The 19391-nt window shown below is 38.8% G+C and overlaps 1 protein-coding gene across 1 annotated transcript; it reads left to right on the forward strand.

The window, feature by feature from the left end:
* The first annotated feature begins 32 nt into the window (after window positions 1-32).
* On the forward strand, window positions 33-18336 carry PLAA (phospholipase A2 activating protein). Its single transcript, XM_083883600.1, has 14 exons — window positions 33-195; window positions 2925-3118; window positions 4051-4151; window positions 4235-4355; window positions 4673-4840; window positions 5872-6007; window positions 6497-6666; window positions 8116-8273; window positions 9365-9584; window positions 11590-11658; window positions 12862-12933; window positions 13775-13876; window positions 14483-14647; window positions 16075-18336. Exons 1-14 carry the CDS (start codon window positions 47-49, stop codon window positions 16638-16640), a joined length of 2391 nt encoding a protein of 796 aa, XP_083739726.1. The 5' UTR covers window positions 33-46; the 3' UTR covers window positions 16641-18336.
* The last annotated feature ends 1055 nt before the right edge of the window (window positions 18337-19391 follow it).

A 19391-nucleotide genomic window follows, 5' to 3' on the forward strand; every position in this document is an offset into this window, starting at 1 on the left:
TCCGGCGGCGTCGCGGCCCGTGCTGTGTCAGTCCGGCGCTGCCGCCATGGCGGGTGAGGGCGGCACGTTCCGGCTGCGCTGCTCCCTGCTGGGGCACGGGCAGGACGTTCGGGGCCTCACCCGTGGCCTCTTTCCGGAAGGTGGCTTCGTGTCCGTCTCACGGGACAGAACCGCGCGGCTCTGGGCCCCTGACGGGTGAGTGCTGGGCCGCGGCGCTGGGCGGGCCCGGCCGGGCCGGGCGCTGCAGCCGGTGCTCTGCAGGAGGGAGAGCGTGGAGGTGCCGCCGCAGGGCCTTCGCCCGTGCTCTGCCGAGTTTGTTTCTGCAGTCGAGTCCTCCTGAGGGGCTGCCGGCCGAATCGGCGAGGTCGAGGGAGATGGCGGGTAGCGGGAGGCTGTTCGTAGGAGGCTTTCGTGATTGGCATTATCGCTTACATAGAAGCACGTTGAGGGTTTAGAAGAGACCCTCAAGATCATCGAGTCCCGGTCCCTCGACCACGGGCGGGGCCACCTTTCACCGGAACAGTTTGCTCAGAGCCCTGTCCGTCCTGGCCTTGAGCACTTCCGAGGATGGGGTATCCACAACTTCTCCGGACAACCTGTTCCAGTGCCTCATCACCCTCACAGTGAAGAATTTCTTCCTATTATCTAACCTAAGTTTTTCCTCTTTCAATTTGTGCCTATTACTTCTTGTCCTATTACTACAGTCCACGAGGAAGAGTCCTCCAACTTCCCTGTAGGTGTCTTTGGATACTGGAAGGTTGCTATGAGGTCTCCATGTAATTTTCTCTTCTCCAGGCTGAGCAGGCCCAACTTCTGGATGCCTGCTTTTGGGGAAAGCTGTATGTTTTTAAGCAGTTTGCTGTACATCGATGTTGTAGCGTGCCTTGGAAATGGTTACAATGTCTTTAGTTCTAGTCATCTTTTTTCCTAGGTGGTGTTAATAATGTTGTTTCCACCTTGTGGTATTCAGTGCCGAGGTAATCTTGCTAAGTAACAGTGCTGCGGCTTTGATGCCTTCAGTTTTAGCTTTCATGTTTTTCAAATTCTGTGCTGCCTAGGGATGCAGTTCTGAGCCTCATATTAAGTATTAGTGAGCTCTCTTCACAGAATAGGTAGACAAAATAAGTCCTTTTCCTGCTGTGGACCAAGGACAACTTTCAGCCCAACAGCATAAACAACAGTGGATTGAAGGGAGAAACAAGAAGGATGAGACCTCACAACCTGAAACTGTAATTGCACAATTGAACCCCAATATGCAAATGGACCAAAACATGAAAGTGTAAGACCTCCTGACGGGTCGTCCATTTTTGACCATTCTAAGTCCACCTTGCGTCCCTTGTTCTGCCCAAGGTGTACCCTAAAGGCCTTTTAATAAATATCGACTTTATTCTTTAGCTCTGTCCAGTCTGTTTCATGTCAGTCTTCCCAAAGCATCATGACAGTAAAGCACTGTGCTTTGAATGTTTAAACAAGCCCCATCCTTTCTCACCCTTTCTAAGCAAGCTTCTTTAAAACGTAAAATGGAACACAAACAGAAAGCTGTACAGAAAATTAAATACACAAAGACGCTGAAAAAGGAAAAAATACCCTAGCATTTATTTTTCGGATATTCATGTTGCACAGGGTTGTCTCCTACTGAATTTATGTAGTTGAATTCACAAAGTGAATTTTTGAGCATATGACCTTGACCAGAAGCAGTACTGCTAAGCAGTGTGTATAGGAGATGTGGGGTGTTGCGTAAAGCTACAGGATGGACCTCCTCCCCGCATTATAGTTTTACACTGTGATCTGTATTCTGAAGTTGCTAGGCATGAGTATTCTTCCCATTGCCTTCATGTGAAATAGAAATAATTGGCAAATGTGCTGAGTGCTTACACGTGTCTTTATATTGATCTGTGGAGCTCTGCAACTGAGGTGAAGAAAAACTAATTTTATTAAGTCTCTCATCACAAAGGAAAGAACTTGCTAAATTGCACAGAAATTTGCAGCAGGAAAGGAATTCTGGTTTTAACCCATAGCTTTTGAGAATTCTGTGAGGAAGAACACATAACTTACTTGTATCAACTTATAATGTTGATATTGAGTATCTTTCTCTGCTTTGAAAGGCTCAGGGACTACAGTAGTCAGGGTTCAGTGGGTGAGCACACTGCTGTGTGCTGTTTTGGTTTAGCTTTTCCAAGATGTTGCCTTCATTTGTTACATGTGCCTTAAGGGGAGAAGATATTGTAGAATCTAGAAAAGTATCGTGATACCCTTACATATTTCAAGCTTGCCTAGCATTAGGGTTTGGAGGATAATAGTATGATATCATGTGATAGGTTGTGTTTTTGAGGGTCAGGGAACAAACACAGGAAAACAAAACAAGCACACAGCACCCCAACCTGCATATTTATTCTATGGGAATAATTAGCTTTTTCCAGTTAGTGCTGTAACTATTGAGGTTTTCTCAGGGTGAAGAAATGAGGGTGCTGGTCGAGTCAGTTATGATCTGTTTAACTTCTATTCCTCTGTAGTGCTCCTAATGAAGAGCCAATGAATACATCTGACAGGCAGTAAACTTCATTTGTGTGCTCTTACTTTAGCATGTATTTGGATATACATTTGAGTTTTCAGACAGAAAAAGATGCCATAAAGACAAACGGTAGCAATTTCTGATCAAATTTGGCATAGTGTTTGCCAATGAGCAAGAGAAAATGAAAGTCCTTCCAGGCCTATCATTGCATTGAAAAATAAATTAAAAGCTTTAGTACTGTGTACTGGGGAGAAATTCTCAGGTGTAATTTTTGTCTTAAATTTCATTCTTTCTAGGCCATCCATAGTACTTAGTCAGCACAAGGCAAGCATAGTTATTAATTCAAGAGTTGTAATTTACTCAAAGTACTGATTCTGTCATGATTCTAAACTGATTATCACCTATGTTTAAGTCTTAACAGGGGTTTTACTGAGATGCACTGTATGAGTGGCCACTCAAATTTTGTATCTTGTGTGTGCATCATACCTCCAAGTGACCTCTATCCTCGTGGGCTGATTGCAACTGGTGGCAATGATCATAATATTTGCGTTTTCACAATTGACAACCCAGCTCCTCTTTACGTACTTAAGGGTCATAAAAACACAGGTATGTGGTAATTGTATTTTGGAGTTTTTTACATAAAAGTTAATGTGATTTATTCAGAGAAGAACTTAAATTGAATTTATAAAACTCAATTTTGATTTGTTTGGTATATAATGTAGCAAACTGTTTAATTATAGCCTCTGCAAATAGGATTTTGTAATCTTATTTCATGCAGTGACCGTTCCTTGCAAAGACTTCCAAGTTTATCCTGATCAATGTTTGAGCTTTCACTCTCTCTCTGAATTCCCGGCAATTCACAAGATGACTACTCTTTTGTCACGAATTGCACTTTTAAGAAGCAGTTAGTTCTTCGTGTATTAATTTTTTTGTCTAGAAAAAATCAGCTTCCTAAATAAACTTCCTGTACCCATTTTGTTACTTAGATGGGTATTTAATATTAATTGGTGCTTTAAATACAGAGCTTTACACTGTGTTACAAGGGCATTTGCAAATTATCTTTCTACAAAATCTTTGGATGTCCCCATAGTTTCTTAGTGGTAGTATTTTGCCTTTCAAGAAGGTGAGCTAAATATTTTTCATATGAAGTAACTTCTTGAAGAAGTCATAATAATGTCATAATACCTGTGGGCAAAACTTTTCTTTCTCTTAAAAACTACACAGTTGCATTAATTGTGTGTCTTGACTAGTTATCTAACCTGTTTGTCATAATTTTCTAGTCCAAGAGAAGAGATCTGTGACTTAAGAGAAATTTTAAAATATTTCAATTTTTTAAATCTAAAATTAGGAGATTTTAAGCAGCTTCTTTCTAGATTGCAATACAACTATAGTTCACTTAATTCTTCTCTAGACTCCTCAACACTAAATACACTACTAATACAAAATAAATTGTCTTAAATGAATCTCTTGAAATTGCTGGCATAAGATTTGTGGTAGTGCAGGATGGTTGTCAGTTCTGACTTGAATGTTCATTCCAGTTTGCAGCCTTTCATCTGGGAAATTTGGCACATTATTAAGTGGATCATGGGATACAACAGCAAAAGTCTGGTTGAATGACAGATGTATGATGACATTACAGGTATGAAGTTCCTCTACATGAATATGAAGTAAGTACTCTGAATTTGATTCTGTCAAGTCTTAACAGTGTCGGGTTTTTTGCAGGGTCACACAGCTGCAATATGGGCAGTGAAGATACTTCCTGAACAGGGATTAATGTTGACTGGTTCAGCTGACAAAACTATAAAACTGTGGAAGGCAGGCAGATGTGAAAGAACATTCACTGGTAAATGTTACTGCAGTTGATAATTTCATCGGTGTGATCTGTTCTTGTCAAAAGAGAACAAATATTAAAATCTTACAAAAGCATGGATAAACTGAACAATATTTAGGCAGGATTTTTAAAGTCTTGAAGTAGTTGTATGCCGACATGACTTCTAAAAAATAAGATATTTTTCAGAGAATTGTGAGCAATTAATTTTTTTTCCTAACTACTCCCACAAAGATTTGTTGCCTGGATTTAGATGTGAGCTATATAGAAGTTGTCTACAGCTGCTAATGGAAACAATAACTGCATTAAAATTTTCTCTTCCATTTGTAAAGGGCATGAAGATTGTGTGAGAGGTTTAGCTATTCTCAGTGAAATGGAATTCCTTTCCTGTGCTAATGATGCAAGTGTTCGAAGATGGCAGATCTCTGGCGAGTGTCTGCAGGTGTATTATGGACATACAAATTATATATACAGCATCTCTGTCTTCCCTCAATGTAAAGGTAGGATTCCTTCCTGACTGTTACACAACATTCTTCAAAATGAAATGGCAGGATGTGTATTCTGATGTACTGTGGCACTGCTACAACTAAAGAACAGTGGTAACATTTAATTTTTTTCTTATACCTAGTGTAAAAAGATTAAAAAAGATACTGAGATTGGGTCGAAGTTGCATTGCTGTCAAAATTGCTCTGGCACTATGTGGGGTAAAAGGTCCTGGGTTAGGGCTAATAGGAGGCTTAAGTGAAACTTAGGTGAAGCAGTAGGCAAAACTGTTGTCGTAGTTGCCGCCTGTGTTTCAGTGCTGTTGCAGAGTAGTAAAATAGTAATGTGTGGCATGCCAGTTTAAGATAATGTAAATTTAGATACTTCTACAATATGCATTATATGTAGTTTAGTTTAAGTTAAGAATTTTATATGTGAGGCTTAATTACATTTGTTTTCAGAGTTAGAGATTTAGAGGTTCAGAACTAACTGTTGAGCCAGTTGCAGAAGAAATTCCAAGTCAGTGACCTTTGTGTGGTGTATGGGACACTTGCACTTTTGTTCAACAGGTAAAGTGAATGTATATGGGTTGATGCATATATTGTAGACCTCCTAGGCCTTAAAATTCCACATAGAGGAGTTTGTAGACTTATGCAAGTGCTTATGTGTGTTTTCTGATAAAGCAGGCTTGCCTTCCAAAACTCAATTTGAAACAAATGTGAACCTGCGCAAATATAGTGCAAGATGAAACTATGATAATTACAGAATTGTTCAAGCCCTTTAAAGATGAAGGGGTCTTTCTTTGTCTTGGGAACAGTTTCATTCACTGTCTGGCTACTTAATCTGCAATTCATGCACTTGGGATTTTTTGAGAAAACAAGTGAACAGTAGTTTACTTTTTGCTCTCTACTTGTAATTGAGAGATGTACTAAATTGTGGAAGGGTTCTTTTGCTGCTGTGATTTTTAGATACCCAGTTTCAGAATGGCATCAAATATCACAATATGCTAAAAATCTACTTCAAAGTTTTATTATCTTTTTATTTTCAGATTTTGTAACTACTGGAGAGGATAGATCTCTTAGAATCTGGAAACAAGGGGAATGTACTCAAACAATCAGACTCCCAGCTCAGTCTGTATGGTGCTGCTGTGTGTTAGACAATGGTGACATCGTAGTTGGTGCAAGGTATCCAAGTTTTACTTCTAATATATTTGTAGATCCAAATCTGACAATCCTTGAAGAAATCGCCAGCATCACTTTGAATGTCAGTTTCATTTATATTTAAAAATACAGCCATCAAAGTCTGTGTGTGTTAAATTGAAACGTGCTACGCTTCATCCAAGAAGTAGCTTTGTGTCATTCACAGCGGTAGAGTGAGTTCTTTGGAAATGTAGTAAATCATGAATAGACCTGAGAATCAATTTAGTAAGTACGATATAAAGAACCCTTTTGATAGCCGTACTGTATTTTGATTTTAAAATTATACTGAAGACAGGGTTGCCTGCTTGATTCCTTCTCTGTAGGGTTTTAGTTTGAGAATGAATTTCTTTCATACTAAGAGGGATAGTTAGAAAGAGTGGTGGTTTCTTGTGACATAGAAGTCACCATTAGAATTTATGCAGTCATTGTGATATTTAAATAGTATTTCTATTTGAATGTTTTCGCTCCATTCAGTGATGGAATTATAAGGGTGTTTACAGAGTCCTTGGAACGTACAGCAAGTGCTGAGGAGATTCAGGCTTTTGAAAATGAGCTTGCTCAAACATCCATTGATCCTAAAACTGGTGATTTAGGAGATATCAATGCTGATGACCTTCCTGGAAGAGAACACCTTAAGGATCCCGGTAAGTTATTGTACTTCTGTTACATTAGAGGTGCCTCCAAATCTTGGTTTGAGGTATTGAAACTTCTGATGGTTTCCAAGTTTACTGAAGGAAATGGCTTAATTTTACTCTACTATTCTTTCACTGATTTTTTTGGAAACAGGACTCAAGGTTTTTTGGTTTTAGGATTTTTTTTAATTCTCCTATGAGATAATTTAGAAAAATGTGGAATTGATGCTACACGGTGTTTCAGATGTTTTCAGTCTGTTTTGCCAGCTGTACCAAGAGTATGTGAAACAGATAATTTGTAAAAGGAGTACTGAATGTGCAGAGGTTTCCCTAATAAAAGTAGTAAATGCAAATATTCTGCTTTAGCTTTTGGCTTGAAAGATAGTCATGATGGGCTCGGTTCACACCTTGTGTGCTTGAGAGATTCTTGAGAATGCAGTAGAAGCAGTACTAAACATGATTTTTGAACAGACCAATACTTCTTCCCAAGGTGAAGTAGCCATAGGCTTCAGCCCTTGGCTATGATCAGGAAGTGGCATAGATCTTACATCTGTATAAAACTTCGCGTCTTGTCAGACTATGGGACAATATCACCTTTATTAATTGTCATCTCACTGAGAAGATGATAAACTTCTGAAGTGCTTGACATAAGTATTGTTGTGGCCACTTAGTCTGCTGGCAGATACCATTACTGTAATTGTAAAATGCTCATTGAGATCACTGCTGTTCTTGTTGTGAGGTGTAGTATTTTGTCTGGTTTTTGCTTGGATAGAGTTGATTTTCTCCACAGTAGCTCTTACAGGGCTGTGTTTTGGATTTGTGTTGAGAACAGCTTGATAAAACAGCTGTTTTTGTTTCTGCTGAGCAGTGCTTGCACAGAGCCAGGGCCTTTGCTGCTCCTCACTCGTGCCACCATTGAGGAGGATGGGGGTGTGCAAGGAGCTGGGAGGGAACACAGCTGTGACCGCTGACCCCAACTGACCCAAGGGATATCCCATACCATTCAGCATTATGCTCAACATATAGACTAGGGGGAAGAAGAAGGAAGGGGAGGGTGTTTAGAATGTTGGTGTTTGTCTTCCCAAGGAACTGTTGAGCCTGATGGAGCCTTGCTCCTCTGGAGACAGCTGAATACCTGTCTGCTCGTGGGAAGTGCTGTATGAATTTCTTGTTTTGTTTTGGTTGTGCATATGGTTTTTGATTTACCTGTCCAACTGTATCTCAGTCCCCACATTTTTCACTTCTATTCATCTGATTCTTTCCTGCATCCCAACCACAGGGCCTGTGGTGTGCTCAGTTGCTATCTGGAGTTAAACCAAGACATGTATATGCTTAATTCCTGTGCTGTTACTTCAGGTTTTGTTGAACTATTTTTAAATTCTTAATGCTAAGCTTCATTTGAATATTTTTCTCTCCTTAAGTAAATCGTATCCTTAAAATTGTTTGAACTCCTCCCTACAGGAACAAGAGATGGACAGACACGGCTTATTAAAGATAATGGGAAAGTAGAAGCATATCAATGGAGTGTTAGTGAAGGAAGATGGATAAAGATCGGCGATGTTGTTGGTTCTTCTGGAGCCACACAACAAACATCTGGAAAAGTTTTATTTGAAGGAAAGGTATATGCAAACTTTAATTTATTTCATTCTTTCCTAAATAACTGGTTATTGTTCAGATAAAATATAATTTAGAAAACAGGTTTTTGAATAATACCCGTATTAGAAAACAGGTCCCTTCTTGTTACCTTGGATCTCAGAGGTAGAAGTATAAGTAAGTACAGTTTGCTTTATTACTTACAAAACACATTTTGTAAAATGAGCAAGCCAATGAACACGAATTATTTAATTTATTATTTTAGAGAAAGGTAAACCATTAGTAGAGAAATTGTCACGTTCTATTGTATTTATTGTTAATACCTTGAGAAGTTAGTTTTAATACCCTTCCCAAAGGAAATAAACATAATTTATAATGCAAGGCTTACTTAAAATATTAGATACCAGGCCTTCTGTACTGCTTCTCTATAGTAACTATCGAACCTAAAGACAGGTAAGCTGACCGAAAGACATATAAGCTGAAAAATATTTCCTTTACTGGAATATACGTAGAAAAGCTTGTCGGGGTTCACCACAGAAGAAATGCCTCCAAGGTACTGATTTTCACTTTCACAGATTTTAAAGAAACACTAGGAAATGGTTTGCTAGCATTAGAAGTGTGTTTTTAATACTGAAATTTCATTAGGCATCTCTTTGCTCTATAGCTTTGGAGGGAGCCAGAGGTGTCCATGAGAGTGACCTGATGCATCTTTATTTTGTAGTATATCTATACACACATTATCATGATACATTGTTTTCCTCTGCTCTTTTTGAGTGGAGAATTCTGGAAAATACAGGTGTAAGTCTGTGATGGTTTTGGCTGAGACAGAGTTTGTATTGTGTCTGTTTTGGATATAGTATAGCAACAGTGTTATAACACACTGATGTTTTGGCTGTTGCTAAGTAATGTTTAGTGTTTACTCTAAATCAGGAAATGTTTACTTACAGTCTCTCAGGCGAGTATGACTGATATGTTCTGTAAGTAGCAGTGTTTTAAGATTTTAGTGTTTTAAGATTTAGGCTTAGGTCTGGGCCACTGTTAGACTGCATTTAATACCTCATTATGTAAAAAGTGCTGTAAGACTTCTAATGTGTTTTTACTTTTATTCTGCTTAAAGGAATATGACTATGTTTTCACTATTGATGTAAATGAAAATGGGCCTTCCTACAAACTGCCATATAACATCACTGATGATCCTTGGCTGACTGCGTACAACTTCCTGCAAAAGAATGATCTAAATCCTATGTTTCTGGATCAGGTGGCCAAGTTTATTATGGACAACACTAAGGGGCAAACACTGTTGAGTACAAGTAATCAATTTTCAGATCCATTCACAGGTAAATATTTTAAACTTAAGTGATGAAATTAGATACTCCTCCAAGTTTTGTGTCTTCAGCACACTTGCTGAGGATGCACTCTGACTGATCTTCCACACCATCATTAGCAAAGCTGTGGGGTAGGACTGGATGCAGTACTGGCCCCTGGGGTACACCACCAGTGGTTGGTTTCCAGTAGACATTGTTGCACTGATCACCATTCTCTGGTTGTGGTTGTTCAGTTTTCAATCCATCTCACTATCATAGAATCATTAAGACTGGAAACGACCACTAAGAATATTGAGTTTATTAACTGACCACTTCCATGTTCCCCCCTAAATTATATCCCCAGGTGCCATATCCACATAGTTTTTCCACAGGATCCTTCAGGGATGCTGATTCAGACACTTCCCTGGGCAGCCTGTTCCAATACCTGACCAGCCTTCCAGTATAGAACTTTTTCCTAATATCTAATCTAAACCTCTCCTGATGCAGCTTGAGACCATTCCCTTGAACCTGTCACTTGTTACTGGGAGAAGCGGCTGACCCCCACCTTGATACCTTTCAAATAGTTGGAGAGAGCAGTAAGGTCCGCCTGCAGTTTCCTCCAGGAGCTTAAACACTCCCAGTTCTTTCAGCTGCATCTCATAAGACCTGTGCTCCAGACCCTTCACCAGCTCCATTGCCTTTCTCTGGACTTGCTCCAGCACCTCAGTGTGTTCCTTGTTGTGAGGGACTGAGAACTGATCACAGGATTTGAGGTGTGGCCTCACCAAGGCTGAGCACAGAGAGACTAGTCACTGCCCTGGTCCTGTTGGGATGAAGACCAAGATACCATTGTCCTTCTTGGACACATAGGTATACTCCTGGCTCATGGTCAGGCAGGTGATGATCAGCACTGCCAGGTCCTTTTCTGCTGAGCAGCTCTCCAGCCACTCTGCCTCCAGCCTGTATCTCTGCATGGGGTTGTTGTGACCCAGGGGTAAGACCCAGCACTTGGCCTTGATGAACCTCACAGAATTGGCTGCCTAGACGACTTCAGTATTGTAGCTCTTCTACAGATACTTTCATGTCCTTAAATGATTGAGGGCAAAGGCACAGATCATTCTGAAAAAAAAAAAAAAAGGCTTCAGCAAAATTCTTATCAAGCCAGTTATATTTTTCAGTCTAGTCTTCTTTTTCCAGTGAAAGAAACATCCAGTTTTCATACAAGAAGTGCCAGATGCTGCTAAGGCAATTTAAAAAATACAAAAATTTAGCCAGAGAATTAATCAAAACTGAGTGAAATACATAAATTACCTTTTTCAGGCAGGAAATGGAACTAGAATAAGCGGATTACTTACAGGCTAATAAACCATGTTAATCAATTACATCCTGCTTATCACATTTACAAAACAAACTAATTCAATTAATTTCACAAAGATGAATTTAAAAAGAAAACAGCATTAAAATAATTGAGCTAAATCTTTTTCTTGCAAGAGCCTGGAAATGGAGTACAGGCATGTCAGCTTATATGTAACCCTGAGAGCTGCAATTATCACAGAAGTAATGAGATAGGAAAAGACCTCTGAGATTGAGTCTAACCTGTGACTGAACACCACCATATCAACTAGACCACAATACAAAGTGCCACACATCCAGTCTTCACTTAAACACCTCTGCTGTCTCCCTGGTCAGTTCATTCCAATATCTTACCACCCTTTCTGTGAAGAAATTCTTCTTCATGTCCAACCTAAACCTCCCCTGGTACAGTTTAAGGCTGTGCCCTCTCCTCCTGTCACTGGTTGCCTGAGAGAGGAGGCAAATTCCCAGCTGGCTACAGCCTCCTTTCAGGGATTTGTAGAGTGAAGTAAGGTGTCCCCTGAACCTTCTCTTTTCCAGGCTAAACAACCCCAGCTCCCTCAGCCGCTCCTCATAGGATAGGCACTCCAGATCTTTCACCAGCTTTGTTACCCCTCTGTGGATTTTAATAACATAAAATCCAGAGGTATGTTTAATAGTCAATGCTTTTCTTGTTCTTGACTAGGTGCTGGACGTTATGTTCCAGGCTCTTCATCTGGATTGAGTACAATACCCGGGGCAGACCCATTTACAGGTAATGTAAAATTCATATCTGTGTGGCTAGCACTTTTGAGTCCTGTTCTGTTACATTCCATGTTTAGCTCCAGACAGCTGTTTCTTGCAGTTCTCTGGGGCAGTAGTGTGGAGCAGCCTGGTTAAGGTGGGCTCTGCCACTGCAAAGCATACCGAGATCTGTACAGTACAGGGGAGCCCTCTGCTGTCCACTCTGGCTCGTGGCGCTGTCCACTACAGCAGAAGGGTAAGGACCTAAACCTTTTGTTTTGCCAGACTTCATATGCATGAACCACACAACATTAGATATATATTTATAGAGATGGTTTTCTGTTTTCATTTTTACCTTTTTTTATTATTTTTTTACATGATCTTTACTGGTACCATTCACCCTGTATTTTGGAATACCCTGGAATACTCTTCACCCTGGAAGAGCAGCAGGGTAACAATCTAAGGCCAGGCAAGGCTTGGCAGTGTTTCTGTAGCACCCTGAATCCTTGCCCCCAGCAGACACACACCTCCCAAGTTTCCAGGCTCTATGCATAGGCAGATGCCTCCCTATCCTCTTGGAGGTTACTCTGCTTCCCATCACTGCTGCTTGCCTTTCCCGTTTTTGCAGACATCAGGTGCAGTCTCAGCTGACTCTTAACACATCACTACTGAATGTTTGTCCTCACCAGTGCCAGGGTGCTCACTGCCTGTTCTGCAATTGCAGATCTACAGGTAGAGCAGAAGCCTTTGTGCTGTTACAAAAACTGACAAACTTCAGTCTTCCCCATCTTGACAGTCTTCTTGTGTCCAGCTGTTTCTCTTCCATGGCTTCTGTGGCTCTGTGGTTTCTGCAGATGGAGGGCTCACTGAGGCTTCAGTGTAAGAGAGTCCACTTCCCACAGGAGAATCCACTTGTGGCCCAGGCACATAGTCAGTCAAGGCCAGGGCAGTGTGCCCTGGAGCATGTCATGGATAAGGTGCCGAGGCCCTCAGCATCTGGGTGCCAGAGATCATGACACAGTGTCTGGGCTCACTTAGCATGTGAATGCTGTCATCACCAACACCCTTCCACAGGCATAGATTTAATTCTTAAAGAAGTGTTGAGCACTACTTTGTAATTCCTTTAGTGCAGAATAATCCCATTTAATATTTTTGTTGGAAAGTAGTAACTAAATATAGGTATGCCTTACCTCTTTACTGGTCGTGGTGTTTAACAACATAACATCTTTGTCAGGTGCTGGTCGCTATGTTCCTGGTTCAGCATCAAATGCAGTACCTCCAGTGGGCGGGGTTGATCCATTTACAGGTAAGAGACAATGCCCTGCCAGTGGAAAACTCTCCTGATCTTTTGTTTTTTGTTTTTTGTTTTCCTCTGACATGAATTCCACATTGATGCAAATTCATACATTATTAAAAATAGCAGATGGAAGCTGCTTATACTCTGAAATTATTCAAAAAATAGGGATAACAGAGCCTTCCTTTACATGCAGGAATCATGCACACAAGCTTTAAAATGTATAATAATAGTAATCTGAGAGGATTATTGAACTCCTAGGAATTATGTTGTTGATCAGAGAAACTGATACATAATTAATGGGCATTACACAATATCAGCTGCTATATGATCTGTGAGTTTAAGAAATCATTATACGTGATGATAAAAGCTTTTTCTTGCTCCTTAGGAAAAGACATTTCAGGCTGCTATTGCATGTGCCATAACTTGGTCATCTCTGCAAATCTTCTCATATATAAACACTTTCATTATGAAAATAATAAAAATGAAAGATTTCAGGAGCAGAAGGGATCTTTTTAGAAAAAAGATCCTTGCCATTTTCACGTGTTAACTACAGTAGCCACTGTTACAAGTGACTGTGTATTTAGTTCAAATAATTAAGAAATTACTGTTAACAATTTCAGCTTGTAAATTTTTACATGAAGGGGGAAGAGTTTGTAAAGGTATTGCTTTAAGTGTTAGACCTTGAATGTAACAATAATGTAAGGAATGACAGCTATTTGCATAGGCATTCAGTTTTTTTCAAAATATATTTTTCTGGTTAATATTCAGCTGTAGAGAATTGCTGCTAGGACATTTTTCTGTGTCAGACACCTTGGTACACTGTTGAGTGCTCTGTATTGCCTTTCTGTAGGAATGGGTGCCTACCAGTCAACTGCAGCTAAAGTTGAAAATATTTATTTTCCGAAGAAGGATGCTGTCACCTTTGACCAGGCCAATCCTACACAGATACTGGGTCAGTGTTCTAATGTCAAGGATTTTTTAAAATGTTTTTGAAATAACTTGACTAACTAAACTTTAAAAAAAAAACCCCTATCCTTATTGCTGGATCTATTACATTAATCTAATGCTTGGATTTTTAAATTACACCAAAGTTTGAATATAGCATATGTCATAAGCAAAACATGATCACATGATTTAAGTAAAAATGAAAAAAATTGATCACACTAAGAACATGTAGTTTCTTTATTGTTTTTACTACCTAATAAGAGAAAAGAGCAAAAAGGAATTGTATTTCAGTTATGAACGCTCTAATGTTCTTGTAACTAATTTGTGCATTTTTATCTTTATGTAGACATTTTCTAAAATTTCTCTGTGTAAAATTCTGAATCTGTGTTGCACTGTTAAAGTGGAATTAATAGTAGCAACCATTGTGATAATTAAAAACTTAAAATTAGAAATTATCAAATTGGAAAAAGTGTTTAAAAATCTGACCCCCCAAAAATGTTCAATTGCAATAGTTGTTACTTGTTTATAAAGTGCTTTTGTAACATTTCAGTTGAGATCTCGATTTTTGAAGTTCTGTTTTTGGAAAGGTGTGCCTCTTCTATTGCAATTACAGGCAAATTAAAGGAACTTAATGGCAGTGCAGCTGAAGAACATAAGCTTACTGAAGATGACTTGATAATCCTAGAAAAGTTACTGTCTGCAACATGCAACACCTCTGCGGAAATACCTACAGCACAGCAACTTCAGACTTTATGGAGAGCAGTTAACTGGCCAGAAGGTAAATTCTTGGAATTGTTTTATGCATCATCTTATCAGTACTTCACGATGAATGAAAAGTCTCGTTATGCTGCATGTTACACCGTCTGTCCCAAACACTTGATAGCTCAAGTAGAAAACAGAAGATGACTAAAAGGTGCTAACAGCAGTGATCAGCTTCAGGGGCAAATTTGGTAATTGTTCTTCAGGTTTTGTTGGCATAGTAATAAACATAAAGGAGAAACTTGGTATGAAAATCATTTATGATTATTTCATTAGCAGGGCCATCCTCAAAAAGGTATGAGACTTGTCAGGAAATAGAGTAAGGAAGTGTGAACTTGGCATCTGAAAATGTTATCAAATCAGAGATGAAATTATGGAGATAAATTATGGGGGGAAAAAAAAAGTAGCTCCTATTTAATATGGTAGAGAAGAAGTTACTGATGCTAGGCTATATGAATCAAAACTGCATTAGTGAAACGACATGCTGGAGGAATGTAAATGGAGGTGACATAATTACATTTAATAATGTATTGTCAGCACTGATGGATGGGAAAAGCTTGGTTGTTACACCACATTCTGGAAAAAGCTGTTGTGTGCATATACAAATATCTAAGAGTTGTTAAAATTAACTGCTAGCTTAAAATAGCAATTAAAGATTTACTAACAGGAAGAACATTTTAGAATTAAAAATTCATGGTCATTTTATAATACCACTTAATCAAACTGTGTTTTGCATAATGAGGAGCTGGTGATGGCCAGTGTGCAAACTCTTTGTATTGTACAGAGCATTAATTCTGAAGATTCTGCATATCTGCAGGAGAAACTTTATAAGTAGTTGGGCAGGTTCACCTTTGATTTGGTTGTAAGCTTTGGATACCAGTAGTAGATCCAAGGAGCCAGTTACATTCAGAATTTGTGAAAGGAGGGACACTACAAGCTTTCAGTTCAGTTTCCTTACAATGATTTCCAAATCATCAGTTGAGAACATATTTTTTATTTTTCTTTCCTGTAAGCAGTTTTGTAGCTACACTGTACTGTAAGTTATGGAATAAGGACAAAGGGAGATGCTGTCTTTGTTGGGGTGTTCAGTCACTGAACTTTCAGCTCTCAGAGATGTTTTTGGATTAGTTACCATATCTTGTGCTTGCCTTCAGTGTTATCAATCAGAGAACTTAGAAAAGACTTTAAGATTTTCTGCAAAGCGCTATGTTAATCCTAAATTAAGGATTTTGGATTTTTTTTATGATAGATTAAAGCGTTACTAGAATGGATTTGTCAATATTTGTCTTTATGAATATGAACCAATTTGTGCTTTACTTATGCATGAAACTGTTACTGTCTATTCCTAAACCTGTGGGGCTAAGAAGGGCTGCATCTGAAAGAAACTGATAAATTTGCACATAATGCAGTATTAATACTAAAATTTTGTTTTGTTTTGTTTCTTAGATATTGTTTTTCCAGCTCTAGACATTCTTAGATTGTCTGTCAGGCATCCCACTGTGAATGAAAACTTCTGCAGTGAAAAGGAGCACGTACAATTTATCATCCTTCTCCTCAAATTTTTGAATCCTAAAGGCAAACAAGCAAACCAGCTGTTGGCACTTAGAGCTCTTTGCAATTGTTTTGTTAGCCATGCAGGCCAGAAGCTAATGATGGAACAGAGGGATGAAATAATGACACAAGCAATAGAAACGAAATCAGGCAATAATAAGAACATCCACATTGCACTGGCCACACTGACATTGAACTATGCTGTATGTTTACATAAAGTCAACAACATTGAGGGCAAAGCTCAATGTTTATCAGTAATCAGCACAGTTATGGAAGTTGTTCAAGATCTTGAAGCCGTTTTTAGACTGCTTGTGGCTCTTGGGACGCTAATCAGTGATGATACAAATGCTGTGCAATTAGCTAAGTCTCTAGGAGTTGATTCTCAAATAAAAAAGTATGCCTCTGTATCAGAACCAGCTAAAGTAAAAGAATGCTGTAGGTTTGTTCTTAATCTGTTATAATTTTTTCTTAGCACTTGGAAGATAGTGTATACAGAGAAAAGATGCTTTTGTTCATATTTTATGACTGAAAATACTGGGGATTAATTACATTTGACTTGTTGCAAGATACAGAGCAAATAAAACTTTTTTCATTGTTTGTCATTGGACTGTTTTTCTGAAGTGATCAGTGCACAGGAACTTTGCAAGGAGTCCTGACATTGCTCATATAAAAATAGATCACCAAGAAGTCAAACCATATCAGTACTTACAGGTCATCCAGACAGAAAGGTAGGAAATGGTTGTTACTTAGAGACTGTCAATTCTGACACTCACCCAATCATATTCTGTGTTATAGCATGATTAGTCTGTTTCTTGACTGTGGGGATTTTTTTCAGCATATGAGGGGTCCTGAGATCTCTTAAGTTCAACGGTGAATTTCACAAGCTTATTAGTTAATATTCATTAATATTAACCCTTGTCAAATAGCCTGGTAAGGAAATTTTTCATCAGCTTTCTCCACTTCCTTTTGAAACGTAACTTTTATGGCTCTTACCTCTTTTAACTCTAGGGCTAGATGGCTTTTTGAGGAATAAAACCTCTACCTGCCATATAGATGTTGTGCTTCACTCATGAATTTGTATCTTGCAGCTTGTAAAACGGCATGAACTTCTAGAGAAGCCTTTAACTTGACTTTCTATTTTTTAAGGATAGGAATACCCCATTAGTTAATAGCAGTCTTACTCTATGTTGTAAAATCTAGTTGATTAAAAAAAAGATGATCTTGAAGGGTGGAAGAGCAATCTACATCCAGAGATGAGATTTGGCAGCAGAAGCTTGAAGAAGCTTCCTAAAGGTGGTTGGTCTACCCTGCCTGTTAGTGTTTGAGGCATTTGGCAATGTCCTTGTCAAGAGGCTCTAACTTCTGGTCAGGTCCTTTACAACTGAAATACTCTTTTGTAAACTGCACAAATTCAAAGTCAAATTTCATGAAGTCGCTTTAACTTCATAACTGTGGTGACTGTTAAAAGAAAAAATAATACTTTGCAGCTTATTCCAGCAGATCTAAGATGTTCAGCTCAAAAGGGAAATGTTATTTTCTACTACTGCAAGTGTTACAGTTGGGTTTAGAATTAAGATGAACTGAAGAGGGTCAATGTTTGAATTACATTTTTCATTAGACTAATGGAATGGAAAATAGGAAAAAGAAAAGAGCAAACTTCTGGCACATGGAGCTCCACATCACAATACCTGCCTACATTGTCTATGCCAGATGTGAAGGACTCTGTGACCAAGAGCTCTTAACTTTTGTTTGCTTCCAGCTATCTGAATTGAGTTACTACACCACTTCAGCAAACTTTGTTGCTCAGATCCTTAGTTGCACACTTGTACAATTACACTTTGGATGGATTTCCAGTTAAATACCCTCAGAGTCTTGATCATGGTCTGAGTCACACATTTTCTGATTTAACCCTCTGGAGGTTCATATATGAGACAGTCCAATAAATTGTTTGTGATTTACAGTGCTTAATAGATGAACTCCTTCCTGGGAAAGCATCTAAGAAGCTACCTTTAGGAAATGTCTGTGAAATAATGTGCCTGTCTGTTGAATTTTGGTTGCCTACTATACAATTGTTCTTGAAGCTTCAGCTTTCTAATGTTGTGCTCTTCAACTGTGTTTGTAACTGTGCTATTTTAAGAAATTATACTTGTCTTAATATTTTTGTTTTATTATTGTGAGATTGCTCTGTTACAGATTATCCCTTTACATGAAAATTGTTATGAATTTCCCAGACAAAAAAATAATGTTTATATTAATAAAAATACTCTGGCAACTCCCAAGAAATAGTATATTAAAAGATATTACAAAATTCACTTAAATTTGCAGAGAAATGATGAGGCGCAGCAAAAAATCCTGGGGATTGCAAAACAAAGTGTTAGGCAAGATAAACAAAGCAGGCAGACCAGGACTGTTTGGAAAGAAAGATACCTGCTGCCACAATGTGATGCCAACCCTTCCATGACCTAGCATCATCTGAGGAAACAGGGAGTGGGGAATTGCTTTTGCTTGTTTTAAATAGTGTTTAGAACTCAATTGTGGTTCATATCAGCATGCACACACATAAACACACAAATGCATGTAAGGGTACTGCATAATATGCTGCTGGGATCACCAATAAGAAGAATGGCTTAGGACTGTCAGCAGGATGAAGTTCCCGTTGCAGTGAAAGAATGTTTTATCTCTAGTGAAGAAATTTGCCAGACATGAGGGCACACAACTGGGAGCTGGCTTGCTATATCTACAGTAGTAATTTTTATGTAAGTTGATCTGTGTGCTAAGGGCACATTGATTTCATTCATCAGGGGAATAGCTGAAATATGATTGAGAGATTTCAAGAGCCCTTGAAGAGAAGCTGTGTCTTCTGCTAAGAATTCCAAGTTTCTCAGTAGATGACACAATTCTTTTGGCATCTTTTTCTGAGATAGAAAGGAAGCTTTTAAAAAGAATAACCAACAGCACACAGCATCTCACGTTAAAGCATTGTTGTTTCACATGGCTTGGGTTTTATGAGGTGGAAAAACTTGGGATCTACTTAGACCAAAACTCAGAAGAAGTATAAAATGCCTTGCTAAGGAAGTAAACAAGGAGTCAAAACTGACTTATGTCAGCATCAACTGCAGTATTTTCCAAGATAAAAGAAGACTACAGTAGCATATATTGGGCAAATCTATCATAAGGTTTCTGCAATGTCTGTTATTATGATACACCTTGCT

The sequence above is a fragment of the Zosterops lateralis genome, assembly GCF_965231275.1.
Source record: "Zosterops lateralis genome assembly, chromosome: Z".
Lineage (NCBI taxonomy): Eukaryota > Metazoa > Chordata > Aves > Passeriformes > Zosteropidae > Zosterops > Zosterops lateralis.

Coding starts and splice junctions, on each gene's coding strand:
- PLAA (XM_083883600.1), top strand. CDS start 47: ATGGCGGGTGAGGGCGGCACGTTCCGGCTGCGCTGCTCCCTGCTGGGG. Junction 9,585..11,589: donor ATTTTCAGATCCATTCACAG/GTAAATATTTTA, acceptor GTTCTTGACTAG/GTGCTGGACGTTATGTTCCA. Junction 13,877..14,482: donor CAATCCTACACAGATACTGG/GTCAGTGTTCTA, acceptor TTGCAATTACAG/GCAAATTAAAGGAACTTAAT.